Here is a 15,309-nt window from a genome sequence, read left to right on the forward strand (position 1 = left end):
TCGTCAACGCATGCAGAGAGAGCTGAGAGAGAGGACACGACACACAAAAGCTTCAAGCTTAATATTTACTTCTCTTGTTGAATTTTTTATTTAAAATGTGATACTGTAATTAAAATAAAATCAGCTGGATGCCAGGTTCGTTTTCGAATGAACATTTAAATCGTAATGCTGCTGCTGGTGGTGGCAAACAAAAGACGGGGTTTAAAGGGGCAGCTAATTTGATCAAAGCCGCACGTAAAGTTGCCTGGACTACGCCGAACTCATCGTGGCACGATATACAGCAGTGAGTAGTGTATAATAAGTATCATATGGGAAGAAGCGGCGGGTTAGGTGGGGTGGAGCTCCAAATGAGTACCCAAGTATTAGTAAATCCTTTCCCCGTAATGGTATTGAAATAACAATTGTTTTGACACATTAGATAAATGAAATGCTAAAAGCTATTCCACGTAGGCCTAGTTGAATTCCTTGTTTTTGATTTTTAAAATTTGAAATATTCATTAGGCCTAAGTTTATACCGTAATTTGTTATACTTTAAATTTCAGGAACGGTTCAAACCAAGGATGGGCGTCAATTTGGTATCATAGACGGGCTAATCGCCGGTAAATACCTGGTTATATTTAAACAATAATCAAATATACTAATATTTAATAATGATATTCTTTTTTTTATTTAAAAAAAACAGACCTATATAGCAGTATACTACTATTGTATAGGCCGGCAATTCAAGACTGTTTATTACATTTAAATTATCATTATGCCTAATATTACATTTAACAGTGTTATAATTGATCGATAATCAATAGAAATTACTTAGTAATTAGTATTAATCGATAGATAGTCCTACTCTCGTACTGTGCTAAGTACTTAAGTTGTTACCATAGCAACATGATGCTATGTCGTGACAAGTAAACAAATAGTTCGGTTGTAAATTACTTATTTAGTCCTTGTATATTCTGCAAATAATTCAAGATTTGTATCAATATGTTTTTTTAAATGTTTTATTTGGTTAATTTAGTTATCATTCATAATTTATTTTAGCCGAATGAATTCGGCGGATTACTCTGCTCTGGGTAACAAGATTCTGAACCGAAGTAAATGGGGCGAAAGCACGGGTCGTAGTGACCGCGATAATCACTTCAAGTTCAGTGAGATAACGTACGATGAACAAAAACTTTTGGACTTGGTAGGCCAGCAGCCTAAAGCAGCTAAAGGCATGCCACATGTTAAGAAGTCCGGACGTATTATTAGACCAACGTCAGCTAATGCTAAACTTCAGTCTTATTATAATGTGCCTAACAACTTCGATGAAGTTCGTCCCGCTACAGCGGCAGGGGGTTTGGTATATAATGGGGACCGACCAGGCCACCAACTTCAATCAACTAAGTCACGACAGGGGCTAACGTCGGCCTGCTGGACTACCAGACAAGAAGATGATTTTGGTAAGATTGATACTCAAGTTCGACGGCTAAGTATCAGTGGTGCAGATGGTATAGCAGATAGGCAAGAAGAAAATGCTTATACAACTAAACGTAGAATACAAACTGCTCAAATATTGACTGGTTCCAAGATAAAGGTAAATATGATAAGGTGGGGGGGGGGGGGTTATGAATTAAAAGGAAGGGGAGTGGTTGAGGGTGGTGTGATGTGGATTCTTCATTGAATTATGTTGCAATTATATTTTATGAGTGTTTGGTGGTGAATACTGGAATATAACTTTTATTTATTTTTTATTTATTGTTATTATTTATAGTTATTATATTGATTGAACAATGATCGATTATCTACGCCTAACAATCGTTCATTTGTGATGCAAAATATAAAACTAAGGTTAGTCACCAACCTGACCATATACAAGATTTGGAATATTCCAACATGTGTTTCATGATGCTATTATGTATTTTAAATTGTGTTATAACTTATAAGCAATTAAAAAAAGTCTTCTCAGATAAGTGTACACATTTTTGTCGTGTGAAGAAGAGTAGAGTGTTACCCTGGTGTAATTTCAATCCATGTCGTTTATGGACGGCCTGCATCATGGTGACTGCTGTGGGTCCATAGAGAACCTAATGCGATGTTCCTCAATTTGAGGATGAAGATATTATCAAATACGGTACACATGTATTTAAGCCTACTCTATTCTGCTCACTGTTTTGGTATGAACTGGTCAAGCATTGGTAAAAATGATAAGGATGAGTTGACCACATCATTTTATGTGTCAATGGTTTTGTGAACTTTCAAATAGCAATTATTTTGAAGGGTCTGTTGATCATTGTTTGTTAGCAGCTGCAACGTAACGACTCTTTTAATAGATTTCTGCTTAAATCTCTCCTAGTGCTTCATTGCCATAGCAACTACTCTATTGAATTTTCCTGTTAAGAGTCTGAATTTAGACTTCAAACCGGTTGAATTGATTAATCTTGTAGGGATGTGCGTACACATTTTTGAGAAATGATTTAATCATTTAATGTTGTTTACAATCCCATTATTTTGATACGGAAAAACATATAAATTATTTGATAGATGTTTACACGTTTGTTACATGTAAAGACAAAAGGCAGTATGCGTATTCAGTTCAGTTTGTACATGTGCCCTGTATCTATCTTCGCTCTTAACCTTGCAATTTTATAACTTGAAAGCAGCTGTATTCAATAAATGTCGTAGCATAATTTGATGAGATGCGAAGATTATTTTTTCCATTCATTACCATGGAAATTTTAAGATAAAATTTCTGTTTTGACAATTATGAAGCCGCTGAGAAAACAGTTGATGTTTCAGAGCAGTTTGCAGACGGTATCTTTTTTTTTTCCTTTACTATTTCATTTCATTTGGTATATTTGTATTAAAGCAACAGCTCTATATTTAGGTTTAGTGATGTTAAATGCATTGATTGATAGTTCTGTAGATGATGATTTTGCTTCTGGTAAAGTTAAAGGTTGGGTAAGTATAAATTATGGCTCAGGCTTATTTCATAATTCTTGTTTCCAATTATTTAAAAAATTTTGTTTTAGTTTGTTTACAATGCTGCAGAACTGTATCCAACAAAGATTTAAATATTTTGTTTGTTAGAGTTTGTTTTCTTCTTGGTAGAATAGTGTACTGAGTATTTCTTCTTTCATTGAAAAGCGATTTCAACAACATTATTTTATATATACGCTTGGTTGGTACTGGGACAAACTGGTGCAGCTTGAATATCTCTTAAGTGTGAACCCAACCTTAGAATCTATCTTGGCTTGAATTTCCAGAAACCATTGCAACTAATTAATACTGTGTAATATAATAACTGTGAACAATATACCTTGGTAATTGCTTGGCAAGTGAACACCAAGTTCATTATTTAAACAATTTCCCTGCAGAGTGTTTCAAACTAACATTTCTACCAGTTTTTTGTTGATAAACTTCTTAACAATCGACATTTATGGAAAATATAACAGAGGTTTTTGAAGCATTGGTAATGATATCCTTTTGGCTTTTTCACTGTACTTTCTTTATTTCCATTTTATTCTCTTGTTCCAATAATATCAGATATATTGTCAAATGTGATAGAATGTGTAGCTGCATATAGAAGAAAAAGACCATTTTGGTTAACAATTCTTCTTTGCAAACTTTGAATGTTTTATTTTGTTAGCATATTCTGAACATACAGTAGATATGTTTGCCTAATAATTCAGAACATTACCTTATGCAAACTTCCTTTCATTATTGTTTAAATTTTTATGTTTAAGTAAGTAAATTTACTTTTTTTTTTTATTGTTATACAGATTGAAGAAAGAATTAGTCTTGAGCATCTACACAAGCTGAAGCAATCTTTTCTGGTAAATTAGATATTTTGTTTTTGTGTTTTCTATCTTAAATTTCTCATTTAATTAAAACAATTTTCACTTTTATTTACACTTATTTAGAAATTATTACTGGATCTGAATTGAAGTTGATAGTTGAATTCAATTGAATCTTAATGTACTCTATATTTTAAATTTAGACTTTTTATGAATATATAGACAATATTAACAGTCAATGAGCACTTACTTAAATGGCTTACTTATGTAAATAGATTGATTGATTAATTTTCAATGTGTTACATATTTTTCTAGGAAGTGAACAAAGATGGAACATTATCATTGGAACAGTTCCAGGCAGTTATTAAGAATTCACTTGGATTACGTGGTAAATTGGTAAGTTTTTTGTTACATGCTCATGCAGCAAAGCAATACTTGTTAATAGTCTATCTGTTGTGCTATTCTGTTTATTCTTTTCTTTTAATTAATTTTTATTATTAAATTAAATTTTTGTCATTTGTTTTCAGAATGAAGACCAAGTGACAGCTTTGTTTATGAAGATTGATTCGTCGTCTGAGGGCTTCATAGCCTGGGTAAGTACTGTCTTATGTTTGCTGTACTACTTACCTACAAATTTATTTCTAGCTATTAGAACTGTACCAGAAAGTTTCTTAGGACAATAGAATGTATAAATTATGTATTATTATCATAATGTAAGTATATATAAGTAACTTTTCCAAAAACAAAATGGAAAAAGGAAATGGCAACTTGTAGTTAATAAATAAACCAAAAAAGAGAAAAAGAAATGTTGCTGTTTGGAAGAAAAAATAAGTGAAAAGTAATTCTAATAAATTATTTCCTTCTTTTTTTAGGATAAATTTTGTACATACATGCAACTTGAATATGAGGAGAAGGAAGATTCATATCTACGTGAAAAAGAAGTAGTCTTCCAGCTTCCAGCCACATCTCACCCAATGCCACATCGCGAAAATGTCCTGCGAGTTTGTAACATGTCAGATGGGACGTTTGTTGTCGTTAGTCAGGTACGTATAAATGATCCTTCTTGATGAGAATGCGTTAATAAATCAATAATGATTAAGGTAATTATTGAAAGTGCTACTATTTATGAACATTATGGTTGATTATTTTATCCCACCTTTTTAATTTGCATTTTCTTTAGTTTTTGCTCTTCTTTTTTCTGTTGATTGTTCAGCGCTTAGAGGCGTCCTGCATTTTGCGCTATAGTAAATTGAACATTATTATTATTATTTTCAGGATGGTGCAATATCTTTTTGGAACGGAGCAATGGAATTGAAAAGAACTAGATCTGTTATGGTAAGTTTGAAAAAAAAACTTGTTTTATGAAATGTAAAAAACATTAACAACATTAAAAAAGCTTAAAATAAAGCTAAAAGTCTTCCTTTGTGTGAAGTGACATTAATGTTTTGTACGACTGTAACATTTCAGGTTGACCAGAACACAAATAGACAGAAACCAAAATGGATCACAGACTTCATACTGATGCCACAGTATAATAAGTTTATTCTTGGAACCGGGTAAGTATAATGGTCTTTTCTTACAAAAAGAGACAATTTAGTTTTATTGATTTATCATAGGGATTCTGTACAAACTGTAAAGAGTTTGTGTTATAATGTTTTATCTTGAACAATCGCTTGATTATTTTATCCTACCTTTTTTTATTTGCATTTTCTTTAGTTTTTGCTCTTCTTTTTTCTGTTGATTGTTCAGCGCTTAGAGGCGTCCTGCATTTTGCGCTATAGTAAATTGAACATTATTTGTGAATGATTAAGTAATTGAAAAGTCAAAATTGTTTTAATTATATATTTCATTTAGGGATCGAGAAATACAGTTTTACGAGTTGAGTACCTTTGAGCCATATTGCCAGATATCAGGATTAGAAACAACACCACTCAAGTTGGCATATTGGTGAGTATTCTTTATTGATGCACAAAACATTTTTTTTTTGTACTACTGTACGTCTGTTTTGGAAGATGTAATGGTTAAGGATACTGTATTTTTATAAATAACTTTAGCTACCAGGTATAGTTACTTATAACATTGTATTGTGTTCTTATTTCAGTTCTACTGGGTATGATGAGTGTCTGATAATATTTGGTGATAGTGAAGGCTGCATTAATATCATCATCATCAAAGGTGCAGGTGAAACTCTCAGGTATGTATGCAGCATCCTAGCAGTGTTTCCACAACAGCAGTGTTTCCAGTTTTTAAGAAGACAAGTTTTGGCAAACTTTGGTTGCATAGAATTTAGTTTAGATTTATGTAGGCCTATGTAATCCACCTTCTAAACATCGATGTTTCATTTCTGCAGAACTTGGAAGAAAATGCCAAAAACTGATGGAATAGCCAGTGTCACGCTTGAGAAGGTCGCACATTCACCTCTCACTAAATTCCTGCGTTGGAAGGTTCACAATGATTGGGTCGCTGAAGTCCGCTATTATGATGACATTAGAATGATTATATCATGTTCAAACAATGAGAACACTGCACTTGTGATTGGTAAGTATTTAATTTCTTTATACAGAGTGCCCTGCTCAGTAAAGGTTCATCCAAAGGACCCAGTTTATTACCTGCACACTGAGAGACAAACCCATACTTACCCATAGAATAGTCTACCAATTTCTTTATTGTGCAAATTTGACATTTAAATCCATGATGTTCTTTTTTTCTTCTTATTCAATTATTTTAGACTTCAATTAAATTAATCCATATAAAATGTTTTTTTTTTTTTTTTGGCAGGCAACACAGTAGGCAGCACCCATGTAGAGTCACAGCTTAGGGAAATTCGTGAAATGACTAAGTCACCTGACACGGCTGAACGGAAGGCCAAGATTGCGCAACAGAACTATGCACAAGCACGAAGACACCTAGACAACGATCAGTTAGTGTTCAGAATTCATAAAGGAGTGAAAACATTTGACTTTTCCAAGAGAAAAAATGTGATTGTTACTGGAGGAATGGATAGAATTGTTAGGATTTGGAACCCCTATGTCCCAGTGTAAGTTATATTGTGTATACCATCTGGAGCATTTTAATTTGATGTTGATTAGTGTTTCAAATAAATATCTGCAATAATATTCTTTGTGTGATAATTTATAATATCTGTACAGAATCATAGGTGGAATTTAATGGTTTTTTGGCATCTGGTTATATTCTCCAAATTATTTTCTATCATCTGTTTATTTTTTACACAAAACAGGAAACCAACAGGAATGCTACGTGGGCATAATGCTCCAATAACTGGTCTTTTTATAGCAACTGATGAAGATAGGATTTTCAGCATATCGCAGGATAAAACTGTCAAGGTATGCAAAATACTACTTAAAAAAACTTTGTAATATAGATTATGAAAGACAATAACAACATTTCTTTGAAGTACAGGGAAGGAAACTAAAAATTGATCTATATTTAGATACTGGCAGTAAAATGCTTACTAATTTAATTTTTTACAAAACGCAAGAATAAAAAATATTGAAATTGTTTTATTTGAAAAGGTTTGGGACATCAAAGACCAAGCATGCATGCTAACTGTCAGACCAAAATCACACAAGATTCGAGGCGACATTCAAGCCTGTCATTATAATTCTGTTGTCAAGTGCCTAGCTGTTGCCACAAGCACTGACCAGATGGCTTTCCTTGGTTTGAAAATTAAGTAAGTTCTAAAGATATACTTTATATTATACTTAATAATCTTAGGAACCATGAGTTTAATCTCTGAAACAGAACAGAAACCAATGATAAAACTGTTAAAACTTAAAATCAAGGCATTAATTATTGAGTTATCAATTGGAAACAAATTCTTATTTAGGCAATGTTGTAGACTTTACTCCTAAAAGACTTGTTTCTTTCTGTATAGAGTACAGATGCATGCAGATATAGCAATTACTCACAAGGAACCTGTTTTGTGTGCAAAATACAACTCAAGCTTCCAACATATTGTCACATGCTCAGAAGGATCTGTAAGTACAAACTTTTGTTTGTCAAAACTAAGTAATAACTAAATTATGTAAGTAAATTTAAGATCATTAATTTCTGCTGATTTTGTTAACCTAAATTTTATTTTTCAGGTCGTTAAATTATGGGATTTTGAAACTGGAAATGCAGTTTTTGAATTTTCTCAAGCCCATGACGATCAAGCAATTACATGTATGACCTTTGATGTATCGGGAAGACGTCTTATAACAGGAGGTCGAGATGGAAGACTTAAAGTATGGAATTACAATAATGGCCATTGCTTAAAAAGACTTGAAAGATTTGAAGGTTTTGAAGAAGTTTCAGACGTTGTTTATGTAGAAATGAACAAGAATCGTTTTGTCTTATCTGTCGGTTGGGATCGAAGGATAAATATGTATTCTGATTCAATGGATGATTTTAGACATGTACAGAACCCTCTACCAAAATGGACGGATGATGTGGTAAGATGATGGAAAATAAAATTAAGCTAAACATAAAAACCCGACTTGGTCACAAGTCTAGCATTAAATTAAGACCTGTTTTGACAGAATGTATTAAACATATTCATCATTCAGTTTATTTACTCTTAAAGCTCTGCAGTAATTATCTTTGACATTGCTGAAAATGAAAAGCAATTTCATTGTTTATGTTACTTTGTATAAATCAGAATTGAAATTCCAAAAAAATAATTAAGATAATTGCAAATATTTTTCTCTTTTTGTAGAAAAATGGTCACAGAGAAGACATCCTGTCTGTTGCTGCCTGTGCTCCTAGTCTCCTAGCAACATCAAGCTATGATGGAGAGGTGATAGTTTGGAATCTTGTATCTGGTCATATTTATTGCCATTTGTTTTCTCCTCCTGACTCAGAATATGATCATCAACAGTGTGAGTATATTATTGTCAACATCTTCACATGCTTGCCTTTGAATCCTAAGTTCCAGTGGCTGTATTCACCAATAACACTTGTGTGAGATGTTTCCCTTAAATACTAAGTATTTCAGTTAAGTGGTGTTCATAGGAGAATTTTGTAGACAGTTTGTTTCCTTTAGCCTGAGTGTGATTAAGGGTACAATCCTTTCCTAGTGTTTTTTCTCCACTCCATAAACCTTTATCTTTAAAGACTTTGTTTATCCATCTTGTAATTGGTGAGTTGCTTGCTATAACACAAATTAGTTAAAACGTCTTTTATGTTGATAGTGGATGGTGATAACAGCATCCGTAAGCTGGTGTTTCTATGTTCTAGAGTAAGTGATAAATCTTCAGCTCAGCTTGTAGCCAGTGGACCAAGAGGCTGTATACATTTCTGGAATGTTTATAATGGCGGTATCCTCCACTCAAAGTTCCAAGTAGTATGTTAATATTATTTTGTTTTTGTTGCAAAAACTGTTCTGTATATATATTAAATTTTCATCATACAGAAATACCATAAAAGAAAGACTTATGTTCTTCGATCAAATTATCTGTAAACTGTGCTACATCTGATATGATGACCTTTACTGAAGCAGTCACTGGTAGCTGTAGTCGAAAAGAGAAAGAAAATTGTTAGCATTATTATTATCACAATTTTTTTCAGAATAAGAAGCAGTGTCCTTTGAGTTTTCTTGTGGTTAGTTCTGATAATAAGAAGCTGTTAAGTGGCGACGCTCAAGGCTTTGTGAATACTTACAACATTGAAGGCTATTGTGAAGGTGTAAAAGAGTCTGATCCTCCAGAAAGTAAGACACTTTTTCCAGATTTTCCAAATTTTTCCAAATTTATATCTTTATATTTTGCATTCCTTAGTATGAGTTTACTTTATCTTTTCTATGTTTATTCTCAGCACTGGCATCATGGAGAGCACATGTTGAAAGCATAACTTGGTAAGTTTTTTTGTCTTTTTAACTTGATCTTAGTCTCCAGTGGTGAAAAAAATGTTTCTTTTGCAGTAAATCTGAACTGTAAGTTCCTTGTGTGTGAACCTTATCTCTCTTATTTCGTCTCTATAAGTTATATATGCTTTTATTTTCTAAAGCATGGACTTAGTTGAGGGTAGTGATGTTGTCATAACAAGCTCAAACGACTGCACTGTTCGACTGTGGACTACAGGAGCGCATTACATTGGTAAGGGGTGTTTTTTTTAAAATTTATACTGCATTACAAATTTAAAAAGAGCATGTCGATAATTTTATGAATTGCTTACAATTATATCTTCTTCAAGGTACCCTTGGCCAGACTGAGACATGGGACATTTACAATCCGTCTACTTATATACACCCAATGGTTCCATATGATGTCTTAGTTGATCCACTAAGTATGCCATCTCATCCTGTTCTTAATACAAAGTCCTCAACTGAAGATGTCATCCGTGCAGATTCGGAGGATGGCGACTCTTTGAATGGAACCAGCTCCACAGATGAGGTAACTTTGTCTTTTTTAATACAAAGTGCAGTGGTGGCTCCATGATTTTAAAATAGGAGGGAGACATGGCCTAAAAATGGTAAAATTAAGTTCCAAACCTAATGTCCTATTTTTTGCATTGGAAATTTCTAAATTTAGAGGACCTGCCTTTATAGTGGAATTGTGATCTAACCCTAACATGCTTCAATAGATCTTTTCATTGGTTTAGAGGAGGACAAAGATTCACCTTGATACCTTTTTAATTTCTTTGCTTTCTTTTGCAGGCGGAAGTGACAAGTATGAGTTTTAGTAGCAGATCCACATTCCATTATGATGATACAATGATAGCAAACGAACTGAAAACAAAACCGTTTGATAACAGTTGTGGAAAGAGGTAAAGTACCATTCGTACAAAGAATCTGTATGTAGGTTGTGGAAAAGATTTAAAAGAGAATTAATTTAAATCTTAGTGTTTGTAATTGCCCTTGTATAATAATTTGGGGGGTTTTAGAGGCAAATAATATCATAATATCTTTACTACAATTTTATTTTTTACAAATGTTTTTCAGATTACGTCATGAGCGCTTAAAGGTCAACCCAAAAGACAGGGGAGGTCAGAATGCGTACCAACAGTTAAAATGTTTTAACCTGGATGACACGCCTCCAATAACTCATCCAATCAAAAACAAGGATAAGATGCAAGACCCACTCGGCTTTCCCTTCTAAAATATTTTACCTGTCAATAATAAAATATGTGCAATTATTTGTTACATTATAAGAGGTGTACCTTATGCAGATATATTTTGCTACCATGAGATTTGTTTAGTTATTTTTTATATTTGTTCTCTAAAGTATATAAATCATTGTGTGGTTGTATTATATATTGTATGATAAAAAATATATTATGGTTTGACTCAGTGTTTTAAAAAGGACTTTTTTGTTTTGGTTCGGGTTTGGCCGGGTGTATTTCTTTATAAAATTGTGAATTAAAACAACATGGCTGTTGTAAATACTAAAAAGTGAAATGTTCTTTTTTCTGGGCTTTACCTGATATTCTTCCAATTACATCAAACATTATGTTCGATATATATAGCAACAAACGATATACATTTTGTACTATTTCCCTAGAAAGGATCAGTACATCAGGCTTCAAGAAATTGGCATATATTTTATGAAATCATGAAAGCAAATAATTTTTACCTTGCAATAATAACTATTATGTGATGTTTTTGTTATTAAATATCATAATTGCTTAAATATGTTGTGTTGACGCTTTTATTCAAACAAGTTTCGTAGTTGACGCGTTTTACAAAGCAATAACGTTATCGCGGCCCAGAACGCACAGCTCGACTCGTGTCTTTTTTTTAGTTTACTGTTTTGTGTCTGTTGATTTTCATTCCTAAATTAATTTTATTAAGATTAAGACAAACGTAAGTGACGTATATGGATCCGAATTTTCTATTTTTATATTTTAATTTATCAAATATGTAATATAATTAGACAAAAGGCGTGGCCCTATATTATGTCTGGCTAGCTAGGCCCCAAGATAGTGACTAGGCTAGGCCGTTCCGTTGTTTTTAGTAGTAGGACCATGGCGCGGCGCGCAGTATGGATCTGGGATGTGTGAAGATGAAAAGCGAAAACGACCGGTCATACTAATCTACACCCCCGGTATTTCCCGGTAAGGTTTTATGATATAAAATGATGTCAATTGCATGTTATTAAACATGCTCTAGTGGTAAATTTAATTTATATATATTTTTTATTCCAGAAAAATGTTAAAATCGGTTAAAATCATTAATTAATATTACACTTTTCATTCGTCAATCGTCACAACAATGCGTCTATAAACAACCACACAGAGGGCAGTCTTTAGTTTTGGAATAAATCTAATCAGTATATTTTGACTTAAATTAACTAATTTTGATTTTTTAAAATGTATTAATTAAATATAAAAATAATAAATATAATGTTAGCCTGTACTTGATAACATATCATAAAACTGTAATTATATTTTATTTTTGTAGATATGAAATGGCTTCTGCACAACCAGAGCAACCTCGTAAGATTGTTGGTTTTTACCATGCATTCGCTGACCTAATGGCAGGAGCTGTAGGTCAGTTATTTTAACGCAATTTTAGTTTCTTTTGAATTCATACAAAATAAAACTGTTAATTAATATAAGCATACATTGAGGAATTATTACTTAGTTACTGTTGTCATGGCATGCTGTTGTCAATCAACTGATAAATCTTCAGTCAATCAAGATATTTATTTAAGTCACATTCTATACAGAAATACAACAGCTGTTGATGTTAAAAATTGAAATTTGATTTAAATGAAACCCAAAAGAATTTTTTTTGTCCACAGGTGGTGTTGTGTGTGCATATGTAGGCCAGCCATTTGATACAATCAAAGTTAAAATGCAGACTTATCCACATCTGTACAAAAATAGTTTATTTTGTCTGAAACAGACTTTAAACAAAGAAGGTATACCGGGAATCTATAGAGGGAGTCTGCCAGCATGCGCTGCAGTTGTTGGCGAGACGTCTGTTGTCTTCATGTGCTATGGACTGTGTCAGAAAGCAATTTGTAGTCTTTTTCGTGTCGATAAACCGGAAAATTTAACCACTTTTCAAAATTCTTGTGCTGGTGGAACAGCTGCCTTTTTTTCTTCTATTGTGTTATGTCCGACAGAACTGGTTAAATGCCGCGTACAAGCTATGCAGGAAGCGTATGGAAATGAACTGGGATCTGTTAAAAAAGTGTAGGTCAAAGGTTAACATTGCATCATACTTTTACACTTTAGTCTTGCCTCATTTGTGCAGCACTTACTTTTTAGTTACATTAAAAATATACAGTTTACAGTAAATCATTCTCACTCCTGAAGACGATCAAAGCATATTGAGCGAAACGTTGAGAAACTCAACAGTTCTTTTCAGAGCTAATATACGTACAGTAAATATTATTATTTAAACAAGTACTGTAACTTAATACTGAAAATTTTTTTATTTATTTTATAGTGGTCCATGGCAGGTAACAAAAAATTTGATAAAAGCTGATGGTATAGGTGGACTGTTTCAAGGCCTGACAAGTACATGGCTCAGAGAAATGCCTGGATTTTTTATTCTCTTTGGAGTTTATGAATTTTGTAGGCAACGAATAGCACCGGCTGGTGTAGCAAAAGAAGACATAGGTAGGTTTACTGGTAGGATTGCAAATGATAGGCCTACTATCATCATCTTTATTATGACATGGTTTAAAAATTTGAAATAGTGCTCACGCTTGTATCGTTAATTTGTTTACCATCACAATGTGCTACAACCAATAACTTGTCTTATTGTGTGTGTATTTTGCAGGACCAGTACCTACATTGATATGTGGTGGAATAGCAGGTACAGCACTGTGGACTATGATCTATCCAATTGATGTTATTAAATCTAGAATTCAAGTCCAATCAATGGTTGGCGCAATGCCAGGCTTCGGAGCTACGTTCATTAAAGTACTCAAAACTGAAGGTAAATTGTTCAATAGTTTTATTTTGTATGTCCATTCATTAAGGTTAATAGAGAGAGCGGTATGGCATTGGTTGGTTGTTGCATATCTCTTTATTGTAAAATGTAAGATAATAATAATTACTTATTTGACAAAAATACCAAATAAAAAGCTTTTGCTCAGATTATCATGGAGAATCAAGGGTTGCAGATCTGTCTGTTCTGTATTGATAGTATCCTTAGGCAAGATGCTTAACTTTTATTACATAAGCGAATTATCTATTTGCTTATTTCAGGTCTTCCAGCATTTACAAGCGGTTTGATTCCGTGTGTGTTGAGGGCGTTCCCTGCAAATGCTGCAATGTTTATCACGTTTGAATGGACCAAGAATCATCTACGTGCCATTGGTCCTCAGTAATTATCATTTTATCAAGTTACTAAGGAAGCTTTTGGTTAGTGATGACCTATGTCAGGTCATGTTAATTCATGCATGAAATTGGGACACCCTATTCCTTGACACAGTTTTGGTGATTTCTAGGTTCAGATGATGACCAATGACACATTGCGTATGTAAGCCCTAGGTCATTGGCCATCACAAATCAAACGCTCCCTCTGATTGGTTGGATTAATATCTACACTTTTAGGCTTCTTATAACCATCACTGTATTTAATATTTATTTGATTGATTTATTAATTTTGCTGTTGGTAGAGATTTTATTTTATTCTTTTTAACTGTAGTAATATTAATAAATTTCCAAATAATGTCAAAATATTTATATTACTATAGTAATAAAAGTTTTAGGTATAAATAAATAATTTTAAAATATAAACTTACAGGGTAAATCATGAAATGTAATTAATTTTAAAAAGAAATATACTGTACTACACTTAGTGTATATAAATATATCACAAAATATGTAAAGATATTTATATTACTATGGTAATCCCAGTTTATAGGTAATAGATAAATAATTTTAAAATAAATATTGCAAACCTATTTGGGAATCATTGAAATGTAATTAGAGTATTGTCTAAACATGATAAACTATTACTGAGGATCTTGGGTGGCCAGTAGTGGCTCTAAGATTTTGAAATAGCTGAGTGTGGAGGAGGGAGAGAGGCATGGAAAAAGAAAGTGCTGAACTTGTCTAATAATATTTTATTCTTTGCATTGTATAAGGTAAATTAAAGGATCTTTCACACTGGCTCCAGTTCTGGTTTGCGAATATCGAGTACAATGATTGGTGCATAGCCACGTTTAGTGTCCTTTAAACAAAACATTGAGATGCCATTATTTGCCAGAGCCAGACTCCAGAAGCAGGTGTGAAAGACGTTTTAATAAATAACATAAATAGTACTAAACTCTTGCCTGTATCTTAATAAATTTTATCTTGTGATAATAGCAATTAAATATTTTTACATAAACATGTGTATAGTATTTGTAATCTTTATTTAAAAATTAGAAATAATGGTGATGATGAATAAAAAAAATGATGATGAAAAAGATGATGGTTACACTAGTGATAATAATGATGAGTGATGATGATGTTTCTGCTGACTTTAATATACAATCTTCATTCTGCATATTTACTTATATTCTTGGAGTAGTTTCCAGTAACAAACCATGTCAACATTTCTACTGCTGTTTTACTGTATTAACTGCATTTCTTA

At 32.7% G+C, this 15,309-nt stretch overlaps 3 protein-coding genes across 3 annotated transcripts; all 3 read left to right on the forward strand.

Annotated features, from left to right (window-relative positions):
- The first annotated feature begins 34 nt into the window (after positions 1-34).
- Positions 35-1,200, forward strand: LOC144843517 (uncharacterized). Its single transcript, XM_078700304.1, has 4 exons — positions 35-283; positions 543-599; positions 1,039-1,155; positions 1,188-1,200. The coding sequence occupies exons 1-4, from the start codon at positions 129-131 to the stop codon at positions 1,198-1,200; spliced, it is 342 nt and encodes a 113-aa protein (XP_078556430.1). The 5' UTR covers positions 35-128.
- On the forward strand, positions 1,109-11,057 carry LOC144841909 (cilia- and flagella-associated protein 337-like). Its single transcript, XM_078698203.1, has 23 exons — positions 1,109-1,573; positions 3,759-3,812; positions 4,089-4,169; positions 4,301-4,366; positions 4,646-4,816; positions 5,049-5,108; positions 5,241-5,329; positions 5,628-5,720; positions 5,875-5,967; positions 6,124-6,311; positions 6,552-6,810; positions 7,012-7,117; positions 7,307-7,464; positions 7,669-7,771; positions 7,880-8,227; positions 8,491-8,653; positions 8,966-9,117; positions 9,342-9,483; positions 9,588-9,627; positions 9,780-9,868; positions 9,966-10,165; positions 10,429-10,538; positions 10,714-11,057. The coding sequence occupies exons 1-23, from the start codon at positions 1,214-1,216 to the stop codon at positions 10,868-10,870; spliced, it is 3,282 nt and encodes a 1,093-aa protein (XP_078554329.1). The 5' UTR covers positions 1,109-1,213; the 3' UTR covers positions 10,871-11,057.
- Positions 11,058-11,763: 706 nt separating this feature from the next.
- On the forward strand, positions 11,764-15,067 carry LOC144843518 (mitochondrial ornithine transporter 1-like). Its single transcript, XM_078700305.1, has 6 exons — positions 11,764-11,825; positions 12,172-12,260; positions 12,515-12,911; positions 13,168-13,340; positions 13,504-13,662; positions 13,935-15,067. The coding sequence occupies exons 1-6, from the start codon at positions 11,764-11,766 to the stop codon at positions 14,054-14,056; spliced, it is 1,002 nt and encodes a 333-aa protein (XP_078556431.1). The 3' UTR covers positions 14,057-15,067.
- The last annotated feature ends 242 nt before the right edge of the window (positions 15,068-15,309 follow it).

The sequence above is a fragment of the Antedon bifida genome, chromosome 5, assembly GCF_963402885.1.
Source record: "Antedon bifida chromosome 5, ecAntBifi1.1, whole genome shotgun sequence".
In the NCBI taxonomy this organism is placed as follows: Eukaryota; Metazoa; Echinodermata; class Crinoidea; order Comatulida; family Antedonidae; genus Antedon; species Antedon bifida.